The sequence below is a fragment of the Coffea arabica genome, chromosome 9c (genome assembly GCF_036785885.1).
Source record: "Coffea arabica cultivar ET-39 chromosome 9c, Coffea Arabica ET-39 HiFi, whole genome shotgun sequence".
NCBI classification, from domain to species: Eukaryota; Viridiplantae; Streptophyta; class Magnoliopsida; order Gentianales; family Rubiaceae; genus Coffea; species Coffea arabica.
In genome coordinates this window covers 41891601-41919474 of record NC_092326.1, presented here as the reverse complement: position 1 = coordinate 41919474, position 27874 = coordinate 41891601, and the positions used below count along the sequence as shown (strand labels likewise).

The 27874-nt window shown below is 37.5% G+C and overlaps 5 protein-coding genes across 8 annotated transcripts; 2 read left to right on the top strand and 3 right to left on the bottom strand.

Moving 5' to 3' along the window:
- Window positions 1-4959: 4959 nt before the first annotated feature.
- LOC113709021 (uncharacterized) lies at window positions 4960-5781 on the top strand. Its single transcript, XM_027231773.1, has one exon. It carries the CDS (start codon window positions 4960-4962, stop codon window positions 5779-5781), a length of 822 nt encoding a protein of 273 aa, XP_027087574.1.
- A 302-nt stretch (window positions 5782-6083) lies between these two features.
- Window positions 6084-7084, top strand: LOC140014254 (uncharacterized). The gene is made up of 2 exons (XM_072064697.1): window positions 6084-6959; window positions 7037-7084. The coding sequence occupies exons 1-2, from the start codon at window positions 6084-6086 to the stop codon at window positions 7082-7084; spliced, it is 924 nt and encodes a 307-aa protein (XP_071920798.1).
- A 4275-nt stretch (window positions 7085-11359) lies between these two features.
- Window positions 11360-13526, bottom strand: LOC113708077 (ATP synthase gamma chain, chloroplastic). Its single transcript, XM_027230538.2, has 2 exons — window positions 12208-13526; window positions 11360-11603 (listed from the first exon to the last, which is right to left on the bottom strand). Exon 1 carries the CDS (start codon window positions 13374-13376, stop codon window positions 12246-12248), a length of 1131 nt encoding a protein of 376 aa, XP_027086339.1. The 5' UTR covers window positions 13377-13526; the 3' UTR covers window positions 11360-11603; window positions 12208-12245.
- LOC113708076 (uncharacterized) lies at window positions 11982-17458 on the bottom strand. Of its 2 annotated transcripts, none has more exons than XM_027230537.2 (2): window positions 17296-17458; window positions 11982-16455 (listed from the first exon to the last, which is right to left on the bottom strand). In XM_027230537.2, exon 2 carries the CDS (start codon window positions 16423-16425, stop codon window positions 14458-14460), a length of 1968 nt encoding a protein of 655 aa, XP_027086338.2. In that variant the 5' UTR covers window positions 16426-16455; window positions 17296-17458; the 3' UTR covers window positions 11982-14457. The 2 variants fall into 2 exon arrangements, with proteins under 2 accessions (XP_027086338.2, XP_071920406.1); XM_072064305.1 differs by having other exon boundaries at window positions 14182-16108; window positions 17296-17428.
- Window positions 17459-18661: 1203 nt separating this feature from the next.
- Window positions 18662-27496, bottom strand: LOC113708615 (uncharacterized). 3 transcript variants are annotated; one of them, XM_027231137.2, is made up of 10 exons: window positions 27364-27496; window positions 25177-26871; window positions 24686-25046; window positions 24171-24255; window positions 23943-23999; window positions 22969-23028; window positions 22632-22853; window positions 21389-21660; window positions 20005-21244; window positions 18662-19504 (listed from the first exon to the last, which is right to left on the bottom strand). In XM_027231137.2, exons 2-10 carry the CDS (start codon window positions 26765-26767, stop codon window positions 19022-19024), a joined length of 4371 nt encoding a protein of 1456 aa, XP_027086938.2. In that variant the 5' UTR covers window positions 26768-26871; window positions 27364-27496; the 3' UTR covers window positions 18662-19021. The 3 variants fall into 3 exon arrangements, with proteins under 3 accessions (XP_027086938.2, XP_027086939.2, XP_071920443.1); XM_027231138.2 differs by having other exon boundaries at window positions 18662-19459; XM_072064342.1 differs by having other exon boundaries at window positions 24686-25038; window positions 25604-26871.
- Window positions 27497-27874: the final 378 nt, after the last annotated feature.

Sequence of the window (27874 nt, the reverse complement as noted above, 5' to 3'; positions counted from 1 at the left end):
CGAAAATTTCAATAGTTTAAGAGTGCAAAAGTTGTGTTAAAACTCTGAGTACGACTCTTTTTTTATTAAACAAAAAATTCATTCCATGAGATGTGCATTAATAGCAGAAAGTACATTAAACATATTATAGATACAACTACTCTGAATAATCACTGGACTTAATAGATCTTAAAAATAATAAAAATTACATAGTAAAACTGCAACAAATTATGAGCAGCTCTAAGTACAATTCTGAATTATGAGCAAAGAGGGTACAATTTTCTTTGAAATGTATTATCGTTTGTAAAGCTAAAGATTGCTTTTTTATTTCTTCTCTTCTTTAGATAGTAAAAGAAGTGCATAAGATGAAACAAAAATGAAGAAGTAAAAAAATATGACAGATTAAGTCATGGGGATTGGGGAAACATAAAAAACCCCCTTAAATCATCCATAAGAAATGAAATACAAAATTAGGACAGAAGTCAATAGATCAAAAGGAACCATCACTATTTTCTCCTTTCTTAGCCAAAATGTCCACATACTAGTTAGGTTTACCAAGATTGTGCTTCAAACAAGCATGTTCAAATGTAATTTAAAAGCTCATCGCAAACGTGAAAAAGTTCATGAAAGGTCATTAAAATCTAAATTTGACTATAAACATTTACTTCTTCTGATGATATAACATGCCTTGTCCAAAATGTTGAATATGTCACTAATGAACAACTCAGGAGGTGTTTGGTAAGAGAGTTTCGAAATGAAATATTAGAATAAACTCCATAATTATTGTTTGGATTACTATTATCGGAATTGAAATTTTGGAATCATATTTGAAAATTTGGAATTCCCTAATTCTCTAGTAACCTAAAGGGTTTTGAACAAAACTTAAGTCTGATTTTTATTTAATTTATCAAAAACTAGGGATGGCAATTGAGGTGAATGGGGCCGGGGGAGGGGGAATTTTTTTTGCCCCACTTAGAATGGGACCCATCCCGCCACCGGTTAAAAAAATTAATATATAATTATATTTATATAAAATTATAATAATAAATATATTACATTTATAATATATTATTATGTACACATATATAATATATTATATAAATATATATTATAATTATTTAATTATAATATATATAATATTATATAATAATATATTTATATTATTTATAAATACATATTTTATTTGCATATATATAATATTTATGTGTATATAACAATATATTATAATTATAATTATATATATTTATATTATAATATTAGTATACTTATATTTAATTATATGCATAATATTTAATTTAATTAGTTACAAACTTATAATAATGATATTATTAGTTATATTTATTATATAATATATATTAGTATATGTAATATAATTGATATTATCAATCATACTAATAATTATACATGTTTACTATTAAAAAATATTAATTAGTTATACTAAATTTACTAATACATTTAATTAATAAAAATTTCTTATATCCCAGTTCGAAAGAGTCAACGAACCAAACATCAATTATAGTAATGATATATATTCTTGGTACTAAACTAAACAGATGTATTAGAATGACTGATTTCATTAATTAGTTATACTAAATTTACTAATACATCTAATTAGTGAAAATTTCTTATAGGGCAAAAAGTCACAGTGGCCCTCAAACTATTACTCGGATGAAGTTTTGACCCCCAAACAATTAAAAGTAAAGTTTTGGCCCCCGATCTATTCAAAGTACAAATTGTTAGACCTTCTGTCAAATTCATCAGTTAATACCGACGGAATTTACGATCACGTGAGAAGCACGCCGAAATACGAAGGGCATTTTTGTCCATAAAGAGTTGTCATTCACTTGGTGAAATGGGACTTCTTCTTAAACTTGAACAAAGAAAAACTCAATTGGTGCATGACAATGTACTAGTAGTACCAAATTTTCAATAAGAAATGCATGACAACTAGACAAGATCACAAGACTATCATTTTCTTTGGCAAAAGAACAGAGACTAAATAGGATGCACTGGAGATGAATGACGGAAACCTAAGGCACCAAAAGCGGCCCTGAGTTTGGCGGGGAACGACATCAAGTCGAAGAAATGAAGGTCGGTGGGGCTTGAGGGGACAGCTCTGAGCTTGCCCTCCCAGAAAACGAAACGAGGGGCTTTGGGATCTCCCAGTACCAAATCATCCTTGAGGCCGCTATCCACGACCAGGGTCAGCATTGGGTCGGAGGGCTGGAAACTGTTGGGACCCTCTTCCCATAGATATCCGTCCTTCTCCACCGTGGTAATGTTGCCGCCCACTCGTTCTCTGGCCTCCGTCACGAGCACATTGTTACCAGACAGGGCCTGGGGCGATGGTGAGGCCGGTTATACCGGTTCTTGTGGTTGCAATTGAGTTTTTCTTTTTTCAAGTTCAGGAAGAAGTCCCATTTTACCAAGTGGATAACAGTTCTTTATGGACAAAAATGCCCTTCGTATTTCGGCGTGCTTCTCACGTGATCGTAGATTTCGTCGATATTAACTGATGAATTTGACAGAAGGTCTAACAATTTGTACTTTGAATAGATCGGGGGCCAAAACTTTACTTTTAATTATTTGGGGGCCAAAATTTTATCCGGGTAATAGTTTGAGGGCCACTGGGACTTTTTGCCCTTTCTTATATCATATTTCAAAAGAGTCAATGAACCAAACATGAATTATAGTAATAATATACATTCTTAGTATTGAACTAAACAAATGTATTGAAATGACGGACTCTATTCTAAACTCAGGATAAAGGATCCCAAATCCGAATCTGATTTCAATATGCGAACCAAATGCCACCTCAATTTGCCCCACGTATCTTAAAATTTTCTATTTGGATTACAAGCTTAAAAATTTGTAACAATAAGTGATTAGCTACCTTTCTTTTTTCCTTTTTACCTTTAGCATGCATTGAAAAGAGAAAAGTGCCCATTTGGATTATTGTTATTTTCTGATGTTTTTTATAGAAAAATGTATTGTAACAATTTAATATTTGTGAGATAAAAAATAGTTAAAAAATAGGGCAAAAAATCGCGGTGGTTCTCTAACTTTCAACTTTGCGCACTTTTAATCCTCCAACTAATAATTGCGCAACGTAGTCCTCGAATTAAAAAAAGTGTATATTTTTAGTCCATCTGTCTAATTTCGTTGTTAAGATAGATGGAAGAGACATCACGGACTACTCTCATAACATTTATTGGGGGCACTATGGTACAAAAAATAACAAAGTCCCTCGAAAGCTTCAAAGTTCGGACTGTTAGTGGAACTCCATTTTCCAGAGAAACTTAAATTACTCCTTGCAGTAACAAGATTTGCAGCAGAGAAAAAGACAATTGGGTTTGAAGTCTACCCAGAGGAATGGTGGAATAGAAAATCAAGAGAAGGGGCATCTACTTCGACCCCCAGTTAGTATACGGTAAGTGCACTTAAACTGTACAAAGTTCTGCAAAAATGGTACAACAATTGATGGTTATTTGTGTTACAGTGATGGGTAAGTGAATAGGAAGTATTATTTTGGTTGTGGGGTTGAATGTGAGGGTGTTTGGTCTCAAATATGGGAGGAAAGTGGTCCCATATTTGGGTTCACTATCTCTATCTATAAATAAGTACTAGTGGTCCTGAAGCATATTTTTTTAAACAACTGGGCCATGACTACTTTGTCTTGTTGAGCTAGCCTAATTATTTAATTTCTATTGTTGATTAGTTTAGTATATATTATTTTAATTGCGCCTATTGACCTAGGTTTGGGATTAAGGTCTTTTATATACAAAATTAATGAGTTACCAAATTAATGATTACTTGTAATTGTTAATGTAGATGCAGGATCTGAATGGTTTACTATAAGAATGCATCACAGGAGAAAGATTCGTTGAAAAAGTTACATAAGTTATGTTGGTGGTGATGTGGATAATGTAGACTTATGTAATTGTGAACGGATGTCAATTCATGAATTAAATCAAATGGTAGAGGAGTTAGGTCATATTCAGGAAACCATAATGTATTACTATTTTGAACCAACTAAAGATCTTAACAGTGGGTTAAAGGAATTGTGTACAGATGCCGATGTAAACAAATTTTGCAACTTGGCTTATGAACATAAAGTGATGGAGGTTTACTGTAACCACTTAACAATTGAAGAAATTGATCAAGTTTTGATAGAGGCTGCTGGTAGGGGTAATTCAGTAGAGCGGAAAAAATATGGTGTGGTAATTGAAGAACTAGATAATGAAGGTAGGGTGGTTGCGGAACCTTGTTTACAAATGGTACGTAGTGGAGTAGGGGCATCACAGTCAACTTGGCAAACTGTTGACAATGACACTGGGCAGACTTCAGCACAACCATTAAGGGACAATGGAGGTCATGTTGAAAATCCAAGAAATGAACAGGGCACTACACATGAGGGGCCTAAAACTACAGATGAGGGCACTACACATGAGGGGCCTGGAACTATGGACTTAGCACAACCACTAAGGAACAATGGAGGTCATGTTGAAAATCCAAAGAATGAATAGGGTACTACACATGAGGGGTCTGGAACTACACATGAGGGCACTGTATATGATGGTGAAGTTGCATCTGAATTAGATGCTGAAATAGAGAGGTTTCCTTGGGATAATGATTATTGTGGAGATGAACAGCTTCTTTATAACCTCATTAGAGAAGGAGACCAGCAGCAATTGGATACAAGAGGTGAATAGCAGCATGATACATCTGAGAGGTCTTCGCAGGTTAGAAACAAGCATTAGCAGTCTAAAAATCAAGTAGGAGCTGAGCAACAACTCTAACAGCCTTCTGTTCAGTAGAAAACCAACAATCAGCAACCACAGCAACCAAAAAAGCGGAAGAAACAAGTGAGGAGAAAAAGAGAGAAACCTGTAGATAAAGGTCCTGAGAGACAGATAAATGCATTGGATGAAGATTATGTACCATATCACTTAAGCAGTGATTACAGTTCAACAGACGAAAATGAGAACAAAAAATGAGAACCAGTTTGAAGGCAGATACAAAAGATTTGTATGGGATAAATTCATGATAGACCCCAAGTTTGAATTGGAAATAAAATTTGAGTCAAGGCAACAATTCAAGATAGCAGTGACCGAATATGGTTTCAAGGCAGATAAACCGGTCTGGACGTGTAAAAATGATACCAAAAGGGTGAGAACTGTTTGTAGAGACTCGTGTCCTTGGTTTGTCTTTGCATCAATTGAGAGGGCACTTGGTACATCAGATTTGGTGATAAAAACAATGCATGATGTGCATGAGAATTGCAATCACGCTTGGAAGAATAAAAACATGACTTCTACGTGGCTATCCAATAAGTATATGGAGAGAATTAAATCTAACACAAAGATGCCCGTTAGGGAACTTAGGCAAACTGTTTATGAGGATTATAAGGTTGAGATTTTTGAATGGGTGGCTAGAAAAGCAAGAGCCAAAACTATACAGCTTATTAAGGGGTCTACAGAGGCACAATACAAGAAAATTTGGGAATATTGCAATGGAATAAAGAAGACACATGAGGGAAGTACTATGGAGGTCATGTTTACCCCATTCAGACTGCCTACAAGTAATCCAAGATTTATGCGACTATACTGCTGCATTGGGCCACTTAAGCAAGGCTTTAAGGATGGTTGTAGGCCTATTATAGGCTTAGATGGATGCCATCTAAAAGACACTTATCCAGGACAATTACTTACTGCTCTTGGAATGGACCCTAACAATAGTTATTGGCCAATTGCATGGGCAGTTGTGGAGAAAGAAACCACAGAACAATGGAATGGTTTCTGAAGTTGTTGAGTGAGAATTTGGAAATAGAAAACCAATACTACTACACTTTTATCTCTAACCAACAAAAGGTTATGCACTATATTATTGTAATCTGGTTTCTATCGTCAAGTTAGGTGTTTACTTTTCTATTTATATTGCAGGGACTGAACAGAGCATTAACTTAGGTGCTTCCAAAATTGTGAGCACCGATATTGTGTGCAACATTTATATAGAAATTTTAAGAAAAAACATTCAGGAGACGCGTCGAAGGAGAGATCTGGAATATTGCATGCTGTACTACACCTGAGCACTTCAATGAGGCAATGTCAAACCTGGAGACGTATGACAAGGAAGCACATAACTGGGTGAAAAAGGCACATCATCCTCGGCATTGGTGCAAGGCATTTTTCCTAACTCATACCAAATGTGATATGTTGGTCAATAACTTTTGTGAATCTTTCAATGCTCATATCCTTGAATTCAGAGATCAGCCTATAATTTTACTACTGGAGACTATTAGAGAATATATTATGGATAGGATTCAACAAAGAAAAGTAGCCATGGAGAAATGTAAAGGTCCTATTAGACCACTTCCCACCAAAATTGTTGATGAGAGGGTGAAGCGTTCAACTCACCGGAATCCTATTTGGAATGTTGTTGTTGGTTATCAAGTGAAGTGCCCTAAAGGAGACCAATATGCTGTAGACCTAAAAAAAAAAAAACATTGCATGTGCAAATTGTGGGCCGTAAGTGGAATTCCTTGCTGTCATGCAATAGCAGCAATTCATAGGAATAATGAAAATTCTTATAATGAAGTTGAAGGTTGCTACAATGCAGATATATTTTTGAAGATATATTGTAATGTCTTCGAACCAATTAGTAGTGAAATTCTATGGCTCCTATCCATCATGTCTATATTGGACCCAACACTCGATGTTGCTCAACCTGAGAGGCCAAGAAAGGCTCGAAGGAGAGATATCACAAAAGAAAAAAATCATGGTAGAAAACTGAGAAGGAGAATTGTTCTACATTATAGAAAGTGTGAGAAGACATGTCACAATGTAGCTATATGCTGCAAAGAAGAGTCTACTCAATCTAATCAAGTAGAAGAGGATACTAATATTGGTGTACATACTCCACAGGGTGCAGAAAATCCCAAAAGTCCAAAGTCTTCTGTGAGGCCATCTAAAAGGCAGACTGTAAGTGTATACAAATTGTGGTATACATGAATATGCAGATTAAAATCTTGTTTTTTGCTATTTGCTGCCATTGACAGGTTAGAAAAGACCAACAAAGGAAGAAAAAAAGAAATGTGCAGCGATGATCTCTTTAAGTTGACGAGGCATATGAGCATCAACTTTTGGGATTTGAATCTAAACACCAACATGAGCATCAGAATGAGACACATCAACAACAAATGGATCAGCAAGACCACCAATCATCATTCTAGCATGGCGCTAATCTTCAAGAACAGCAGGCCTCTTGTAGCACTCCCTTAATACAGAAACTACCTCTTAAGAAACAAAAGCAGAAAAATTCAACAAACCAACCTTTAACAGATGCTGATAAAGGATTTATCAATCTGAACTACGCATATTTTGGCAAGCAACCTCCCTTCATTATTGGGAATTGGAAGGGAAAATGGAGTGGCAGGGGCAGAGGAAGAGTTGGTAGAGGAAGAGGAATTGGAGGTACAAGAGGATAGATAGCAGCTTAATACAACAACACCCATTGTTTTGCAAACCTAGCAATACTTTATTGTTGGATCTCTTTTGACTGGGAAACGTCTTTTGTCTTTTGTAATAGACAGCTTTTGACCAAGTAATGGTTTTGTCCAACTGCTTAGCTTTTTCTGTATAAGTGGATTAGTTTTTTATCTACTAATTGTTAAATGGTCAAGCTTGACTATTGTTTTGACTACTATGTTGGATGGTATCCACTTGTAAATGCATATAACAGGGCATTTTGTTTTGTTTTGTTTTATTCTGGTTTCTACTATTATTTTTAGCACTAATTCAATGTCTATTGGATGGTACAAATTTTGTTGGATGGTACCCACTATTTTCTCTTGTAAAGCTATGTTGGATGGTACCCACTGTTTTATTATGTTTTGTCTACTAATTGTTAACTGAACGTCGTCTTCATGTGTGGCTGCCAACCTACCATTACAATTTCACAGCTACACCAGTTTAGATCAAACTTCATTCTATTACTTCCATTCTTCCAAAAGCATTGAGTACAATTCAACTGCATATTCGTTAGCCTAGCTAACACTACAAAAGGCCAATACAATATGACAGGATTACAACACAATTTTTACATTATCTTAAAATCAGATTACTTCATCAACATCTTGATAGATACAATTTTCACATGAACACAATTTTCATAGAGCTTCTCAATTTGCAGCATTCCAGAAGTCCATCTTTCATCTCAAAGCCAAACCACCACTAATAAGATTAAAACCCAAGAGAGTACCAGTAGTCTTACAAGCCACTTCCTAATATGCTTTTGCCTCGCCAATTCGTGTTCCGTGTCCTTCACTTTCACCTTCAACTTTGCAGCTTTTGACTTCAATTTGGTCAGTATAATTTGCAATTCATCCCTTGGTTGCTCAGTTGCATTCACCTTTCTTAGAAGACCAGGTATTACCTCAATTGAGTGATGACACATTTTCCCATCGATCCAATCTCAAAACTCGCAACCCCTATCTGCGTATACTGCATACATCCTGCCAGGATTTCGAGATGTCCACGAAGTCACCATCTTTATCGATTTACCGCAGGGGCACACAGAGAGAGTTGGAGTGTTCAATCCCCTTATTTTCGGCTCAATTGAGACCAAAAATCTACTAGTACCACTCCTACAAGCTTCAGATGGAGTGAAAATGGAGAAGAAGGAGATTTTTAAGGTAAGCCCCTTTGCTGTGTTGACGAGATTGCCCCCAACAAATATTATGAGAGTAGTCCGTGATGTCTCTCCCGTCCATCTTAACAGCGAAATTGGACGGATGGACTAGAAATATACATTTTTTTTAATTCGAGAACTACATTTGCGCAATTATTAGTTGGAGGACTAAAAGTGTGCAAAATTTAAAGTTGGAGAACCACCATGATTTTTTGCCCTAAAAAATATGTTCACAGATTAGATCTAGAAGGTGCATATGCAAGGTACTAGTATAACTTACTCAAAGTCTCTTTAAACTTTACATAGTTTGTAGAGTGACACTTTTAATTGTATACTTTTGGCAATTTTAATCATATAATTTAAATTATAACTAATTATTATACATCTAACCCCACTTTTGTAATCAAATTAGGTTGTCAACTTTTCAAGAATTTAGTGTTACCTTGCCCCCCAAAAAAAAAAGAATTTAAAGGAAAAGCATAGTGCCTTTGAAGCCAAAAGGCAAGCATGGTGCCTTTGAAGCCAAAAGCCCATTTACATGACTTCATAAGGAGAGAGGAAGCAGAGTCGCCAACAAAAACTCATCATCCCATTTTTTCCCGCCTATCCGCCCTTTGTATTTAAAAAACCCTTCTTCCCCGCCTCCTCCTCCTTATGCTTCATTCTAGGGTTTCTCGATTCCTCTCTCTCTCTCTCTCTCTCTCTCTCTCTCTCTCTCTCATAACCTGTAAGCTACTCATCTGTTTGCTGAAAAATGAAATCCAGAATCCGAATCTGCAGCAGCATCAGATCACCGCCATCCACATTCTGCAGATGCTACTTGAAGCCCGGAGCATTAGCCCAATTCAGGAATTCCAAAATCACCGCCAAATTCAAAGCAAAAGAAAATTTGAATTTTACCCAGATTTCACTCTACAAACTCAAACCCACCTCTGAATTGACCTTGCGGCCATCTATTTCCGACATGGAGGCGATTCCTTGTTTCACTTTTAGCTTCAAGAATAACCGCAGTGCTCCTCGCTGCCTTCTCCGGAAGAAACTCATCGCTGTCACCCCGATATTTTCCGAGTTGTAGTCGGAAACTTGAGTTGGGATCTCTAATTTCTTTTGTTCATTTTTTTATCCATTATCGGTTGTGATTGTAGTAGCAAAGCTGAAATTACAGTAATCATTATACTAAAAAAAATACCATATGTATGATGTAGAAACTCAAAAATTAATAAAAAAAAGTACTGTCTTTCTTCTTTCTTTTTTGAATATGGGTTGTTCATTGGCAGTTATCACCTATGTTTATAGTGGATTGATTATAGAAGTAATTCGTGCGGAACTCAGTTTTGTTTAAATTTTTTTTCTCTTGTGGGTGACGGGTTTTAAATCAAATGAAGAACGATGTCTATGTTGGAGAGGTTTGATATTTTGCTTGTTTTATTTTTACTAGTGCAATGTGGAAATGCCTAAGGTGTGTAAGTGTCCTACTTAGGGTAATTTAAATGGATCATCAAATAGCAATTTCTTCTCGTTCTGATTTTCCCAGGCCTGGCAAGCATCGAATCACTAATAGGACAATGGAGCAAAGTAGAGGGTTTAATTGACTTTGAGTTTCCTTAATACAGGACTCTCAGCTCTCAAACACTCCAGTTATGTTTGTACAGGATAAGCTCATTAATATAAAAGAAGACCAGTATCAGTTTTTTTTTTTTTTTGTTTGTCAAAATGTCGCTTACTTTTCTATTAATAGTTAATGCCTTTACAACAGTATACAAAAGGGTGCAACTGCTCCATCAGAACTGTGATGCTCCTTTGAGCCACAGGGGGAAGGTTCTTTCCCACTTAACATCATGTATCAGTTTGGTTGCAAATTTTGCAAGCTTAAAACTAACTCTATCTTCCTGCTGACTAACTAATGAGAATTTACACTTCCAAAAGGATGCTTGAAGTTGCTTTATATCTCTGATGATTACTGCTGGGATTCATCTTCAGCATCTTCATTCAGTCTATCTATCAAGGCTTTACACTCAGATTGGATCTCTAAAGAAGCCCACTGTTTCTCCATTGCATATAGCAGTCCTGCACGAATTGCTAAAGCTTCAGTTAAGATCCTATCTCCACTGAAAGTCAAAGGAATCGCCCTTGTCGCTGTTGGCTTCCTACTGTTATCTCTGACTACTATGCCTAATCCTGCCTTTTTCCTCACTCTATCAACAGCTCCACAGGTGGACATTTTCATAGCTCCTGGAAGCCCAGTATCAGTGGCTGGATAATCTTTTAAAGGAATTGATTTGTTTCTTGGACAAAACTGCTATAGACCTAAAGCTTTTCTGGCTCTTTCATCTCCAGACTACAAAATTATCTTAGTCTGCTAAAGTCTGAACTAGAAGTTGAGGAGAAATATCTTGCTGTCTGTCCCAGATATTTCCTCCTTTGTGTCCTCTTTTCAGCTACAAGCCGATGTTACAACTTGTATTGTGGTTATTCATTAGTTTGTTGCCCATGGTATTTGCATTAGAAGCTAGTTTGAGATGTCTTAATGAGCTCCAAGTCACCATCAACAGCTCATTAAAAGCTAATTATGCAAGCGGCACAATGCGACTAGTCATGAAAAGTTCATTCGTTTAGCATATTTGCTATTTAACTTTGTAGCTACTGGGATCTCTAATAATAATAGCTTGGTTTGATGCTAATGAAACCAAAGTAAGAAGAAGGCTCATATGTCCTCGAGAAATTGGCAGAGCAAATCAGTTGATAGCAGCAGTAGCGAGATGTTGCTACAAGTTATTTCAGCCAGCAGCCTGGGAGGTAACATACATAAAGGCTATACCCCAAAAATGGTCCAGTCTCATGGTGGCATGGGAGCTTCCAGAAGGAATGGCAGAAATTGAAGATACTTGATTTTCTTCACATACTGGGAAAAGAGCCATTTTTCCAACAGTTGTACTCTGCATTTTTCAAAGTTAAGCTAGGAAGAAGTAAAGTACAGAGCAAATTATCTAAGACTACCTCATGGCAGCCAAGAGCATATGAGTTTAGATTATCCGAATAATTAGCTTTCAAGCTGACTTAAGATGAACTATTGTGTAATCATAATGACATCTTTTGTAGATATAGGTCCCAGAAAAATGATCAAGCTACTGGACATAAAAATGAATTTCATATGGTGAATGTTTTACATATAGACTGAGATCTCATGCCACGAAGTAACCTAACCATCAGATGAAGAAAAAAAATGCCCGGTGCAGTGTCAAGTAATTCTGCTGTTTCTGTAGCAGTAGATTTATGAAAACAATCTAAAATGTCCTAGCGATCAAGAAAATATGTTGAGCTGAAACTTTCTGAATTAATACAAGAGGTATTACACAAGATGACTCAAAAATAAAAGTTTCAAAGATGCAGAAACACTCTCATGTCTCCAAAATACATTGTGGTTCTCATATTGCATGAAGTTTGTATGTGGTTGGAAGTTACAACACGAAACTGTCTACTCTACTTTACAGTTCTTAAATAAGCATAGTTTGATGAAAATGGAATTTTCAACAAAAATACCTATAGTGAAGCACAATCATGGGAGACAATTAGAATGCTTAAGTCAAAGCATTGGCTCCAGCAACAATTTCCAATATCTCTCCTGTAATCTTGGCCTGACGCTCTCTGTTGTAGACTATAGACAGGGATTTCTTCAATTCATTAGCATTGTCAGTCGCATTGCTCATTGCAGTCATCCTAGCAGCAAGCTCACTAGCCAGTGACTCCTGCAATGACCTCAAAATTTGACTATTTAAGTAAAGAGGGAGTAAGGCATCAAGGATCTGAACAGGGTCCTGCTCAAATTGCAAGATCGCCGAAAACTCTGTTGTTTTAGTCCTCATAATGTCTCTTTCCACTGTCAATTTGCCTTCCTTGGTTGTCAATCTGAAGAACTCATCCTCGGCTGCATCAACACAGTTCCCATTTATGTCACAGATCTCTCCTTTTGGAGACAACGGAAGCAGAGTGTGAATCACTGGTTCGGCCTTCACTAATGAAACGAACTTAGTGTACAAAAGCTCTACCTTATCCACCTCTTCACTTATGAAAAGCGAGAAGACATCATCTGCAATTGCTTGAGCTTCTTTAGCAGTGGGAAGAGAAGTACCATCAAGAAATCTGTCTACCGGAATATAAGGCCTGCGGATAAAATATGAGTTACCCTTTTTCCCCACACTGATTATAGTGTAATCAAGGCCAAGTCCCTTCAATTCTGCTATCCTAGCCTCCGCCTTTTTAATAATTGCATTGTTAAAACCGCCACAAAGTCCACGATCACCGGTAACGACTACAAGACCAACCTTCTTAACAGGCCTAACTTTGGTGAGAGGAACATCAATGTCGTCAGTTTGGAGCTGCTCATTAATGTTGTAAAGAACTTCGACTAGAGATTCTGAAAATGGCCTGGCATTGACCACAGCTTCTTGAGCTCTTCTCACTTTAGCAGCAGCCACAAGCTTCATGGCCTCCGTGATTTTCTGTGTGTTCTTCACAGTAACAATACGATCACGAAGCTCGCGAAGTCCACAATGAATTGGAGTTACTGATGATGGCCTTGAGGGGTTGGCAGTGGTTGAGTTGTTGCTAGGGAGCTGAACAGGGGTGATTGAAGAGCGAAAAGAAAGCGCAGTTGAATCAGAAAGAGAAGTTTTTGAGGAAACCCACATGGTTAAATTTGAGCAAGACATGGTTTCAGGCTTCAGCCCCTCTTTGGAGCTCTACAAAAACCGGTGGCAATGGAGGAGAAGAGGAGGATCAGAGGGAGGGGAAGAGAAGAAGATATGAGGTGTGGGGTTGGTTTGTTTTAAGAGTTTCTGTGCAATGATGTCTTATCTCTATTGCGTTGTTGTTGTTGTTGTCGCTGTTGTTGGTTTCTTGAGGTAGATTTCTCTTGGTGTCGAGGGCAGGAGGGAAATGAGAGGTGCTTAATTGGATGAGGCTTTGGGATAAGGATTTTGACCGTTGGAGATTACGGTTGGGAGCTAAATTTTGTTTTCGTAGTGGGATTTGGCACCTTAAACTCGATTAAAATTTTGATTAGATTCTGGATTGCATGGTTTGTGAGGCAGATGTCCTCTAGTGATTGGGTCCACCGTTTCGTACTGCAGGAATATGCGGCAATGCGTGTGTGATTCTTCAAGAAGCGTCTGCTTCAGCAAACTCGGCTTTTAACTTATTGTTGCTTTCTTTCTTCCCTTTTTTCTTTATCGGTTTCGAATAGAAATTGGGTTTCACTTTGATTGATACAATATATAAGCACCATCCATCCCACCAATTGTGAGGTAACAACATTCAGTTCATTCAGCAGTTTGTACCTCTTCAATTTGCATCCTAATTTCAGCACCTGCAAGTTCCTAATTTCAGCAGGCAAAAATGTTTCTCTTCCCACCCACCCACAAAAAGACCGTTTCTGAGGATAAAGAGATTATACTTTCTACATGTTAAACACTTAAAATTCAAGTGGAAACATAACGGAGAAAAGGATCCCGAAACTCACCTCAATCAGAAAGCTAATTTAAGCAAGTCGAAAAGAACCTTTAACCTTCAGGTGTGCCCAGCCAAAAACATTTAGTACATGAGAAATTCTGTAGCATAGGTAGGAACAGAATATGCAATATTCCCAGCCATTTAAGACACAGATACAGCATGCCTCTAAGTCATGGCTTAAAGAAGTCTAGTACACAATGCATGTTCTACCAAAATGAGAAAAAAGGAATATGCTTTTTCAACTTCATGAGATGCATATACAACATTATGTCCAGTAAAAAGTCAAGTGGAATCTGAATATACCCCTGCTGTGAGTGGACGAACAATGGCTTGGTTTGCGTGACTATCAGGAATTACTCCTTTAAGCACCATGTAGTCATGTAATTCAACAACTTCCTCAGCTTCACAGTGCTTGATCCCGCTCATAATAAGAGTCGTATATGTAACAGAATCAGGATTTATGCCCTGAGCAAGCATCATATCCACAAGTTCCTTTGCCTGCTCAATCAACCCAAACTTACACAAGAAGTTGATCAATATATTGTAAGTGACTCTGTTGAAAGAAATTCCAACCTTCTTCATACCCACAAGTAACTGAAATGCATTATCCATATTGCCGCTAATGCAATATCCATTCAACAAAGTGTTAAATGTTACAATATCAAAATAATCTGCTTGTTTTAGTGCATCTAGCAATAGTTTCCCTGCATTTACAGATTGGTCTTTGCAAAAACCATCTAATATAGAATTATAGATCACCAAATTGGGATTTTTCTCCACCTTTACCATATCATCATAAATTCTCAAGGCATTTTCCATGTTTCCTTCCTTGCAATACCAATCAATCAATGAACCATAAGTGACCAGGTCTGGAATTAGTCCACGGACAAACATATTGCACAAAAGTTGCTTAGCCCCTGATACATTTTTAGTTCTGCAAAGATAATTGATAAGTATATTGGCAGGACAAACATCTTCAACAAGCTTCATTTCTAATATCCACTTATAATACTTAACAGCTTCACTCATATGGCCATTCATACAGAGTCCATTTGCAAGAATGGAATAGGTAAATTTGTCTGGGCATATATTCCTCTTGATCATGTCACACAATAATATTGAAGCTCCATTCACATCCCCTTCCATGTACAGCCAATGAATAACTGAATTATAAACAACTGCATTAGGCATCAAACCCTTTTCAACCATAACATTGCACAACCTGAATGCCTCCTCCAAACAGCCATTTCTACAATATCCATTAACCAGTGTTGCATAAGTTCTTACATTGGGCTTGATACCCATCTTGAGCATTTCATCAAGAAAGTCCTCTGCTCTTGCCACACTCCCCAACTTACAAAATCCATTGATGAGAGTATTATAAGTAACTGAATCAGGGGTCACACAACCCTTTGACATGGTTCCTATCTTTCTGACAAGTTTCAATGCCACATTGAGGTCACCCATACCACAAGCACCATCAATAAGCATGTTGAGAGCAACATCAGTTGGCATAATCCCATTTTTCAACATCTTATAGAAAACTGAGATGGCTTCAAAGAATTTACTTTCCTTGCAAAAAGCATATATAATCAAGTTAAAAGTATTCACATTCTCATAATACCCATATGAAATGATTTCCTTGTATACCATCCAAAACTGAGCTACCTTATCTAATTTCAGCAGATGACTTAAAAAGTTATTCCATGCATGAATAGAAAGCCAAAAGCCCTCCACTCTCAATTTATTGATGACCTCATAAGCACCCTTGGTTGAGCCAATTTGAGTACACACCCCCACAAGTGCTTCAAAAACTGCACTACTTGAAAAAACCGAGTCATAGCTGTTAAGCAATATCTCCAGAACAGTTAAGGGCGAGCATCCCCTAGCCATCATCAATTCTTTCATCAAAAACAGTGCATCATCATACTTTCTGCAATTCACCATGACATGAATGACTATACCACAACAACTTGAAGAATCCAATATAAATTTGTACCCTCCAATCCTGTTGTAGAACTCTAAAACTACTGGTGGGGATCTTTGAAACTCGTGGAAGACACGAGAAACAACAGAACTTGTTAGGCTTGGCAACATTTTGTCCAGTAAATTCCATTTCTTTTGCCTTAAGTTCACACAAATTGCCTTAAAAATAATATCTTCAGCACTTGGGTTGGCAAACTGTTTAGCCAAATGAAAGCCTCTGATAAAAAGACATTGTCTTTTTGGTGAAAACAAGCCTAAAAACATAGAACGGACAAAGCCACTTCATAGCATAGCCTGCTTCATACCAAAAACAAACAAAAGGTTGCCAAACAAATTTATTTGAAGAAAATGAATATAAGCAGACAAAAGTTGACCATATCCGTGAAGAACAAACTAAAAAGTGCATATAGAGCAATCAGAACATAGAGGCGAAGATAGTGAAAGTGGAATTTCAGCAGCTGAGTTAACAGTCTTCAGGCCACTATCTCAACTATAAGCAGGTGTTTCGACAGAAATAGTCAGTGAGCCAGCAGCTAAGTGACAGCAAGAATTCGCAATTTAATCTGCTTCAACTGAATTAACCATGCAGCCCTCACTAGTTGAACGTATAATGGTCCAGGCCAAGAAAACATGTTTTCAAGAAAATGTTTTAAGTGTATCTCAGCTTTCAATTCAATGGAAAATAGGTTATGACAGACGATATATAGATGCGTAATTGACGCCAGAAACAGTTAAAACAGCCACAAAATGTGTTTGCAATTAGAAGAACGAAAATAGTCTATTTGGATTGTGATACTCGCAGTATCCAGAATAATAAAAAAAAAAAAACATGAAGACCAAGCGTATCACGTCCCCAAAAAAAAAAAAAAAAATAGTTTCTTTCTACAATTTTAGTTCATGGGCTGCTGAGAAATTGTACACCCAGAAATCCATCTTGCAACAATCTAACCTAATTATTAAAACAATAAAAACCCATATCTGCAATTAAACTTAAACAAATTAACAGAGAAGAAAAAGGGCAAACATTCTCTGTCAAACACTCCATCAAACAAGTGGTAGAACTATAACAACCGCCAAGAAGTGAAACAGAAAACTCAAACAAATGCAATCCTGAACTTGGGAATGGGGACTCACCGGATTAGTTCCAGGGGGTTCCCTTTATGGTTCTTAGGGGACTATGGAGAGCACAGAGAAGAGGAGTCGCTGGCGGCAAAGTAAATAGGAAAATGCGACTGTCTTGTTCTAAAAGGCAGAGGAGAAGCAGCAGCGGGGGCACATTTTCAAGGTTTTATTTACCTGTTTTCCCAAAAAAAAAAACAACAGGGAAACGCAGTAATTATTTACGGGTCGTAAAAGCAAACCAGGCTATTTGGACTAAAAAAAGGTTATCCAGATTCTATAATAATCTTTTTATCTCATATGTCTCAAAAAAAACTTTGAATTGAAGTTTTCTTCCAAAAGATTTTTACATTTTTTTTTGTAAATATATTTCTCAATCACTTTTTTGTTTCACATACATCAAATCATTATAATATATTTGTATACAAAAATTTCAGAAAAAAAAATAGCAATCCAAATAGGAAGTTTATCAAATCAAAGATTAAACAAAGTCATATATTTTGTTTATTTTTCCAATTGACATAATAAGTGTAGATTATGAAAAATTCACATGGTGAGCTAGTCAAGTTTTACTTGAGCTTGAGTGGATTTATTAAAGTGGGCTAAGTTAGGCTAGATTTGAAAGAGAAAAAAAAAAGAAAAAAAAAGAAAAAAAAAAGAAAAGGTTGATATACAATTTCGTCGAAGTGGTTAAAAAGGTTTTTGCGCTAATAATAATGAATAGGTTAATTGACAAACCAATATACATTTTCAAATTGTGTTTAATGCATTGTTATAATTTTCATTTAACTCTAGGGAGTAAAATCACACATTTTTAGAAGAATATTGCTGTTTTTTTCAAATCTTTTACTGGAAAATAATGGTTTATTAGCTCTTTGTTCTTTTGGGCTGAAATACAAAAGTACGATGAAGGAAATGCAAAGAATTAGCTAATTTTTAATCTAACTGATGTTAAAACTATCAAAAAAGTTGATGAAATACCCTAATGCACCCAATTTTTCTTTTCACTTACTTTTACTTGCAAACTTTTACCCAGCTCCGTTATCAATCCGGATTAGATAGTTAAATAAAAGTCTTGAAGGTCTTAATGCTTTTATGTTATTTATTTACTTACGTATTTATTTATTCCAACATTTACAAGGGAAAAGGGAAAAAAAATAAGAGAGTTTAAGAGTCGAACCAAACAAAAAAAAAAAAAAAATACTCATAGTAATCTGACTAATATCCCTGCTAACTCTAGAATTTAGAGCTAGTAGAAGATTGGAAGAGTTTTCGACTCTTTCCTGTTCAGTTTTTCTGTGCCCTCTCCTTTCCCCTTCCCCCCATATAAGGAAGGCACAGAGATAAAGAGTCCCTTGGATCAACAAAGAACAAAAATGGATTCACAAATCTAAATGCATTTGGCATTAATTATGCGAGTTTTGTATAGCCGTTCACCAACTCTGACTGTTCTCAGAGATTAAAGAAACTTCAATCTGATTATCTCTCTTTCTTTGCTGCCATTAAAACCAAAATTCAGGAGGCCTTGCGCATGAGACATGGTGGGGGATTTGTGCAAATACAGGAACCCCCACTCTTACCTCTTGAGATCCACCAATCTACAGACAAAATTTCACCTTTTATTTACAACTCAAGGTGTTGAAATCTGGCATAGCACCACCTCCAAGACGAGTAGAATAAGCCTAACAAGCTCGAACGTTTGAAAAAATTGAAGAGCTATCCATACCTAGCCGAATTAACCCTAGCTGTCTTGCTTGGACTTTGCTGAGTTCATATCAGTTTTCAAGCTTGTATTTCTTCTTTTTGGTGTGCCCCTCCGTAAGCGCAAATCCGGACCACATGCACGTTTTCTAGGTTTTTTCGATGAAGTGATGCCAGAATTCAGATTTGATTGTGATCCAAGCTCCACGACTTGCTTCTGAGACGCTACATTGTCATCATTTGATGGAATGTTTTCAGTAGCTGCTCTGGCACCAGAATGAACCTTCTCGTCTGGAGCTGTATTACTGCCCTTCAGACTTCCATTGTTGGGCTTCTTCATTAAAGGAGAGCCTGGAGGACAGGAGTTTAAATTTAAAGATAAAGAGCTGGAGGAATGATCAATTTTCTTGCCCATCTGGCGGCCTTCTACGGTTTGAAAAGCATTGCCTTCTGAATCATCACACCTAATTGGATCGTCCTGTTGATCATTAGAATCGGCATCAGCATCTGCCTTCTCCACATCCTAATCAAAAGTTAGAAGTAATCAATAAGAAACAAGCAATTTATAGAAAGAATGAAATCAAATCTCACATTAAACAAGTTCAATCAATCAGAACTTGGTAAACAGCACTATTAAACAACGAAAACTAAAAATAAATCTACCCTCTGACAAGCCAATGTCCATAATCAGATATTTTACACTTTATATAGGTCCAAATGAAAAGGTATAAATCCCAGCTTCGTCATACACTAACAGTTACAGAAGTTTGCCATGAAACTGTTGAGTGGCTTATTCTTTTTAAGTTTGACAATAAACTTGAAAGCCATACAGTTCTTTCTGTCACATGAATGACATGATAAAGAAACTACCATGCAGATTTGTGCAACCTAATCACCAAAGCAGCATTAACAAACCCAATTAATTACCACAAAAAAAATAAAAGACATAAAGCATCATAGTGTATCTTGCCAGGGCACAAGAATTCAGGCAGTTGAAAACGCAAAAAGGCATTGGAGCAATACCTCATTTTGCATGTCAACCATCTGGTCAGAATCAGATCCCTCCTCGGCTTCTGAATCTGCCATCTCTTCACATTCAAACTCCACATTCTCTCCAACTTCATCCTCAGAGTCACTTAACTCCTCCTGCTCCATTACAATTTCTGGAAGAGATTGGTCCTCAGTATTATCAGCACTGCTCCTGTTTCCTTCATCACTAGCTACAACCACCGCATGGACACCCGAATCCAACTTACTGCCAATTTTATCTGGAGCATAAGCCACAGGCATAGATTGGCTGGACTGTTTCAAAGAATCCTTTGGCATTGGAGATCCTAGGTTTCTAAAATCCTTGGTATTTGCTACTGATACAGCAGTACCACATTCATTTACATCTTCACTTCCCAGTGCCTTGTGCTGTCTGGATGTGGAACTGAGGCATATGTCCAAGTCAAGTTCATTAATCTTTTGACCGGGGCTCACTGCAGAGGCAGCAGAACTATTATGCGCACGACACATACTAGGTGTGCCACCTAATGGACTTTGAACCTGAGCACATCTTCCCTCAGATGTCTCTAAATTTGTTGAAAATTGAGCTGTGGAACATGCAGCCACTGAACTGGAATTCACATCCTCGGATCTTTGAAGAAGTGGATGAAAATCAACCCGACAAGATGAACCTGATTCACTCGGCTTCAATGACTTTGCAAGGAAATTAACAGCACTGTTTGCATGGCGTGGATTGTGGAAGAGACTCAGATTTAATTGGGGTGGACTTCCTGCAAAGAAGTTAAAAGATCTAGAAGTACTTGCACTAGAGTACAATGGATAATATGGAAAATGACTGTTTTCAGGGGCCTGAAACAGTAAAGGATGCATCTGAAGATCAGACTCATCTCTTTCTTCAGAAGCATCCTTATTCCTGATGATTAGAGAATCTCGAGGCTGCCGATTACTAGTGTTGGCGTTCACAGGGCTTATTGTAATTTGTCCTGCTTTTGCTGAATTACAAACTCCTGAATTTGCAGTATGCTTAACCACTTTCCCAACTCCAGCTTCTGCTCCAGGACCTATAACAGAAGAATTGGCACTTGAAGGCTGCACAGTTGCTCCACCCTGATAGCTCTTAAAAGCAGACTGTGACATCACACGGACAGAGGGTGGAAGATTTACAGGAGGCAGGTCTGGAGCTAATTTCACTAGACGGGCATTATTAACTCTACGTGCACGATAGGGTCTGCCACATACTTGAGAGCTAGATGACCTTAAAGTTAAATCAAAAGCATTAGCTGAGCATTTAAATGAATGTCCAAGATAACAGTGTGAATTACATTGTCAAATATCCAAATTGATTTCAGAAAAACTAATGAAAGAGATGAAATGATAATGGTGCAGAAGCCTGAAGTACCTTACAGCGGCTGGAAATTCATTGAAGATAGGGGCTTGGGCACCTTCTGACCCACTCCTATGCAGTTGTTCACTGACTTGGGAGCCCTCCTGCAATGGTGGTTGCAGAGGGGACTTCTCCTGCTGCTGTGAGTTGGGAAAACTGGAAGCAAGATTGGAGGTACCTGGTCCCCAATCTGCCAAAAATGCCTCATGAACATAAGATTCCTCTTCTCTGTCCATCTGATTACGTACATTATTTTTGTCTACACAAACTTTATCCGTGCTATTATCCTGTAAATTATGAATTCAAATAAGTAGAGACACATAGTTGATCAAAAGAGCTCTTCGGTTGTGTCTGGTAATCCCAAAGCCACAAGTCAAGAGAGAGACAAAAAGCCAAGGCCAGTTATTAAAATCTAAAACAATATGATACCCAAGATGCTAATCAACAAATTTCACTCAAGCCAAAGAACTGCAACTCAGTCTCTGTGCACAAAGTTTGCAAACAAGCAAACTAATTATCATTCATGAGATATAATAACAAAATGTCTCTCCACCAGGCTTAATGCTCTCAATTTTTTTTCTTCATTTTCCTGTATTTTTGGGCTTTTAAGGAGAGAAAAGGTTTTTCTTTTCTTTTTTTTTGTTTGTTTGTTGTGGGTGGGTGGGTGGGTTGGGGGGGGAGGGACACAATGCCATTGAAATCCTGCTAAACTAAAAGATAAGACCTTATAGGGAAGGAAAAGCACAAGGGCCAAGATTAGCTTGCACTACCACTTCGCATAGGCTTGCAGCGTGGGGTCATCTCTCCAATTACAATCAAAGAATGGGACAATCTGCCCCTTCCCAGGCTCCAAATCTGCAAAAACCTTATTGCAGTGGGTTTGCTTCTAACGAGAGCTCATAGAAGTTATGCAAACATGGTTATGCAAGCACACATTTGACATTGACATACACCACTGAACAACACAACAAAATTGAACCCCAAAAAAAAAAAAACAATTCCCTCCTTTGTTTATCCTTTTTTAAATTTTCACGTGTACCTGATTAGGCATTATATATTTAACACAAGCCAAGATAATTGAAACAAAAATAAAAATAGTAAAATTAGCTGAAAGCGATAAGGCACTGATATAGAATATATTGTTTATGTAGCAATTATTCACCTGTTAATGGGTTCTTTTGAAAAGGAAAGAAGGAGGGGGGGGGGGGGGGTGCATAGTAAGTGTGCAACACATACCATTTGAAAGATGAAAGCTTACCTCTTTCTCTGGTGAAGTCTGCCAGTTGGGCAAAGCTGCAGGTTTGCTTGCTCTCCTGTTTCTTTCATATAGCTGCCGCTTTGCATTTTTAGTTGCGTCACATTTATATGACTTTTGAGTTCCATTAGCAATACGCCATTGCCGAGGTAGCAAGGATGGATCTCTATAAGGAACAAAAAACTTCCATATGGACATCCAATCAAGTTTAAATATCTTCAACCCCTATACATAGTATCATTAGTCAATAGACATCCAATCAGTTTAAATACGTCAGCCCCTACATAATCAATAAATAGAAAGGATGCCTATGAATTATATTCAGCTATTACATAGTTACCTCTTCTATGCGTGCTATTTCGTCAGCTGTCAAGGGAGAATTTTTCATCCTTCGAACTGCCTACATAATCCCAAAATTTGGAATTTCATCATGAAGCATACTAAGTACAAATTCTCAGCACCAAAATTCCAATAAGATAACGAAATCCAGCTTAACCAAGATGATGGCTTATCAATTTGCTAACAGGCAAACTACGATTTTCTTGATATAGATGAACTCAAGTTGATGAACTTATCAAATAAACACTGGAGTATCTAAAGATGCTTTATTATTTTAAGGTTTTCTTTAATCTTATGGAAAGCGCCTTATGTAAAATGCTCTTGCATATACACAGATGTCAATTATCTTATTTATATCTTGACTGGAAGGAATTCTTGGAGAATTTTTACATCTCCATTTTAGAAAATAGAAATTTTCTTTGAACACAGCATTGGCTGTAATGGCTTGCTTATATTGGACCCAAATTAACCAGAAACAAGACCAACTAAGAAGGTTTCGTCTTAATAGGAGTGTGCCATGCTGAGGAAGTTATTTGAAGAGGGATTCTTTTTTTTTTTTTTTTCATAATGTTAAATAAATCATTGCAAGATCTAAATGATGATGATATTAAAGTTCCTCTCCGTGCTATAACATCTATCCTGCACTGTTTGGTATGTTGGAGACAATTTTATGATCCTGATGCCCTTAGATTTGTTCAATAACTATGATTTTCTTTTTCTCTTTTTCAAAGGGTAGTTGTTGGAGGAGGAAAAGCGGTGCTTACAACAGACATTTCCTGGAAGCATTAAGTAACTAGATCCAACTCCTGAGCCAGAGGTTTATTTACAGCAAAAAAGAAGAAATGAACCAGAACTTAATTCTACCACTTGTTTAAGAATACTCTAGTAATATTATAATCAATGAAGATGGACCACAGCAGCAGCAGATTAGTCGAATAGAGCTTCAAGTTGTGAACCAAACAAGTGTAAACATACCTTTATTGGATTTTCAGGTGCTTTAGAGGACGAACGATTCTTCTGCCTTACAAAAATCTGTCAAAAATTTTATAGAATTACCACTTAAACACAACTACTTTACCGAGACAATGCAACAATCAGAACCAAGATGTGATGCCATTTCACAGAGAGGGATAATTGTTCTGTTTGGTGGGGGAAAAAAGGCATAACGTATTCTTGCCACTGCCTTGTCCAAAAATAAATCACCTGATGCTTAGATTTGCAAGGAAGAAAGCGCTGCTGAATTGCTTTCCAGTCTGTATTATATTCCATTAACCCCAATGCTAATAATCTGCATTTGAGATATTACAAGAAAATAAAGTTCTAACGCTTTTCAGTTGCAGAAGATAACAGAAGCAAAATTGCATGAGTATGAAAATGCAGATAATCAGCAAATAACAATAATACTCTAACTTTAGAACTTGATCAAATGCTAAATTCTAACAAAACCACGTACTATAGTTAACCATGGTTGACTTTCAATAACCTTATCTTCACAAAGACAATTGAAAACAGGAAAGCATTGGGAAACAATGCGGTATGTTACAAGTCAATAGTAGGCAAAAGGCATTTCTAGCTGAATGATTAAAAAAAGAAACCAAAAAATGACAAATGGAAATTGAACTATGAGTCATAGCCAATGACATGAACTTTAAAGCATTCCAACATATAAAAAATTAACATGATAAATTAGCAAAAGTAATGAAAAGCATACAACTCACTCATCCTCTGCCTCGGTGAAAAGTACACGGTTTGCAAGAGGGGCAGGGGGTGGCTTATGAGGGTAAAGGGCAGGATTAAACAAGGGATAAAATCTCTGAGCTATCTCAGCAATCTCCTTTGGAACTAGAGCAACTGATTGCTTTTTGGCCCTTTCAACCAGGGCAGATGCCATTGTCTTCTTAGGTGTTCGATCACTTTTAGGTGACAAATGTGCCACACTCAAAGTTGGAGAATCAGCACCTCTCAAAATTTGATCACATGGTTCAGAAGCAGGGAAACAGCTTAAAGGGAATAACGGTTCCCTTTCTGAGCGAGTATCACACGTAAGTCCCACTTGGCGTCTATGATATTCCTGCACCACTGTATGAGTTAAAGATCAATAACAGATAAACCAGAATGTTCCAAATATACGAGGAAGCATCATGCCTCCATGACTAAACATGCATAATGTGAAAAGATATAGCTTATAGTTTTGTCTTGAATAACATACCAGCAGAAACATCATCCACAAAGTTCCCAACTAATCTGAGTGGAGCTACATCCATTACAGACAATACTGGACCATTTATGTATGGCATCCAGAAGGAACCCTCGGGACCATGGCCATCACGAAGAGACTCACGTCTTCCTTTTGAAGCAGAGATGATATCAGGCGGTACCATGTTATTCCCTGAAGGACAGCTTCTCCAAACGTCAACAACAGAAGAAGATTCATCAATGCATGGCACTGGGGAAATTCTGGGTGCTTCATTTGGCACTGATGGATGAATGTGAGGAGGAAAGAAGCAGAAACTAGGATATGGTAATCTTCTCCACGCTAACACATGATCACGTACATGAAGTATCTCTTTAATCAATTCCTGAACTTTGGCAGCTATGTGCCGTCGAGAAGGCTCAAGTACACAAATGGAAAATACCTGAACAAGAAGCTGCATGTGTTCATGGATCAGACAATGCAATTGCCCAATCTGATGTGGAGAAAATCCATTTATAGATCCATCAGTTGTTGAAGGAGGAAAATCTGCAGCATGGTTCATTATGAAGCTTTTCCCATCCAGAGTTGAAAAGGGCAGACGTTGTGCTAGAGGTGCACTTGGTAAGAGCGGGCGTAATGGCCTCTTCGACTGGCCCAAAAGCTTCTTGTTGCCTTCAACAGAAGCTTTCTTGCGTCTATTTTGCCTAGTCTTGGGTCGGCGACCAGCAACATCATAAACCTCTTCTTGAATCTCATCCCTTGCATCCTCATCAATGTCACTCTCAAGTGCCTCTTCAATTTCAAGCTCAAAGTCTGCATCATTTTCTTCATCTTCATCATCAACATTGTCATTCTCTTGTGCACTTTGAGGGTCCCCATCCCCACCAAGTAGAACAGCAGCAAGAAATTTCTTGTACTCTTCTTCATCATCAACATTTTGAAGGTCATCATCATCATCTGTTTCTTGAAGAAAAGTCTCCAATTCATCAAGTGTAAAGCTAGCAAGTGAGTATCGAGCTCTTGTGCGCATGCAAATTGCATCCTCATCGTCCATATTTATTACAGGCTTCCCGGAATGTACAGCAGGGCTGAACTCCCCAGCCACCAAATCACCATCAACAAACATCCGGCTGCCTGATCCTTCACTCTTTTCATGCAGGGACCCAATTTCAGAGCCTTTTTTACATTCTCCTGCAGTAGAAGTTTCAGTCTGTGTCACAACCTCTTCACCTGGGTCAGTGTCTCCCACAGGACAGTCCTGCACTGGACTGGGAAGCTTTGCTGTGGAATCAGTAGCTACAGATGCAGAAGCATTTTCCCTACTATCCATAACATCAGCATCCAAACCTTCATTTTCAGAGCTCAAGCTTGAAGAAGCTTCTTGAGAAGGAGAATCCTTTAATAAAGGATTGAAATCTACATCCTCTTCCTCATCTTCATCTTCATATCCATCCTCAACCTCATTTCTGTTACCAACACCATCTGCAGTATCGCCCTTGTTCTCATTGACCTCTTTTTCCATTGGATATTCACCACATTTGTCTACGCTGGCACAGGCAGGAATTGTACCATGCCCATTGGGGTCCTCAACTTCCCGTGGTAGCATAATTCAACCATAAATAGTAAGGCATATTTCAAATGCAACCTACCCTGAACATAAGTTCACGACTTGGGGCACAATTTCACACACAGAGATATCCACTTTGCCTCCTATGCAATTTACAACCAATCTAATCAGTAGACAGTTGAGCTTGTATTTGTATGAACCAAAGTTAATGAAAACTAAAACTTCCAACCAGAAGAAAAATGAGCCAATAAAATTCCAATGCTAATAAAGCTTCCATTTTGCTTCTCTGGCTTTCAGCTGAGCACCACAACTTTACAAGCATAAAAAAAGAAGGGCAGTGCAAAGGATGCATGATCACCAAAATTCCCCCCCACTGATCCTGAAATTGTACCATAGCTTATTCAACAAAGCCAAAAAAATTTATCACAATCCAATTCGTTCTCAAGTTTTCTAAGCATTTTGCTATTTAATCCCTTTTTCAGCCCCTTTTTTCTTCAACCTTGCATGAAGGGCCAAAGATAACCAGAATTTAAACCCGATAATTAAAATCAAACCAAGATGATTAAAAAAACCAGGCTTGATAATACAAACAGGCAAATTTACAATCAGATAAGAGAAGGCGAGGAAAGGAGTACCTGGAGAAGCAACTGAGTCTGAAGAAAACCCAAATGGAGATGGACTGATGGAGGAGGAAAACTACACCCGGAACCGGAAGGGGTTGTCGGGTCGTGTCCCTGTTTTACTTTGGGAGGCGTTTTTCAAGTAGAAGCGTCGCTAAAGCTCAGCGATTTTGCTTGTTTTGGGGGCCCAAACAACAAGATCCAACTATACCCGAAAAAACGAAACAAAGCTTCAAAGAACCCAACCCAAATAGCTGCCTCTAACCCAAGGCTCTTTGCTATGTACCTTTGACGTCTCTTTTGGACCAAGAGTGAGTGACCCAGTTCTATGATGTGAAGTCGGCTATTAGGGTGTTGATATATCAATAATCATGAATTTTTTTTAGAAAAATCGTTCAAAACATCCCTCATATTTTACAAAATAATTTTTTTATCCATCACTTTTAAAAGTATAATCTTGTGTTCCTTACAAATTCACATTGATCAACTTTGGTCCCTACTTAGATTTTCGACCAATTTTTTTTAT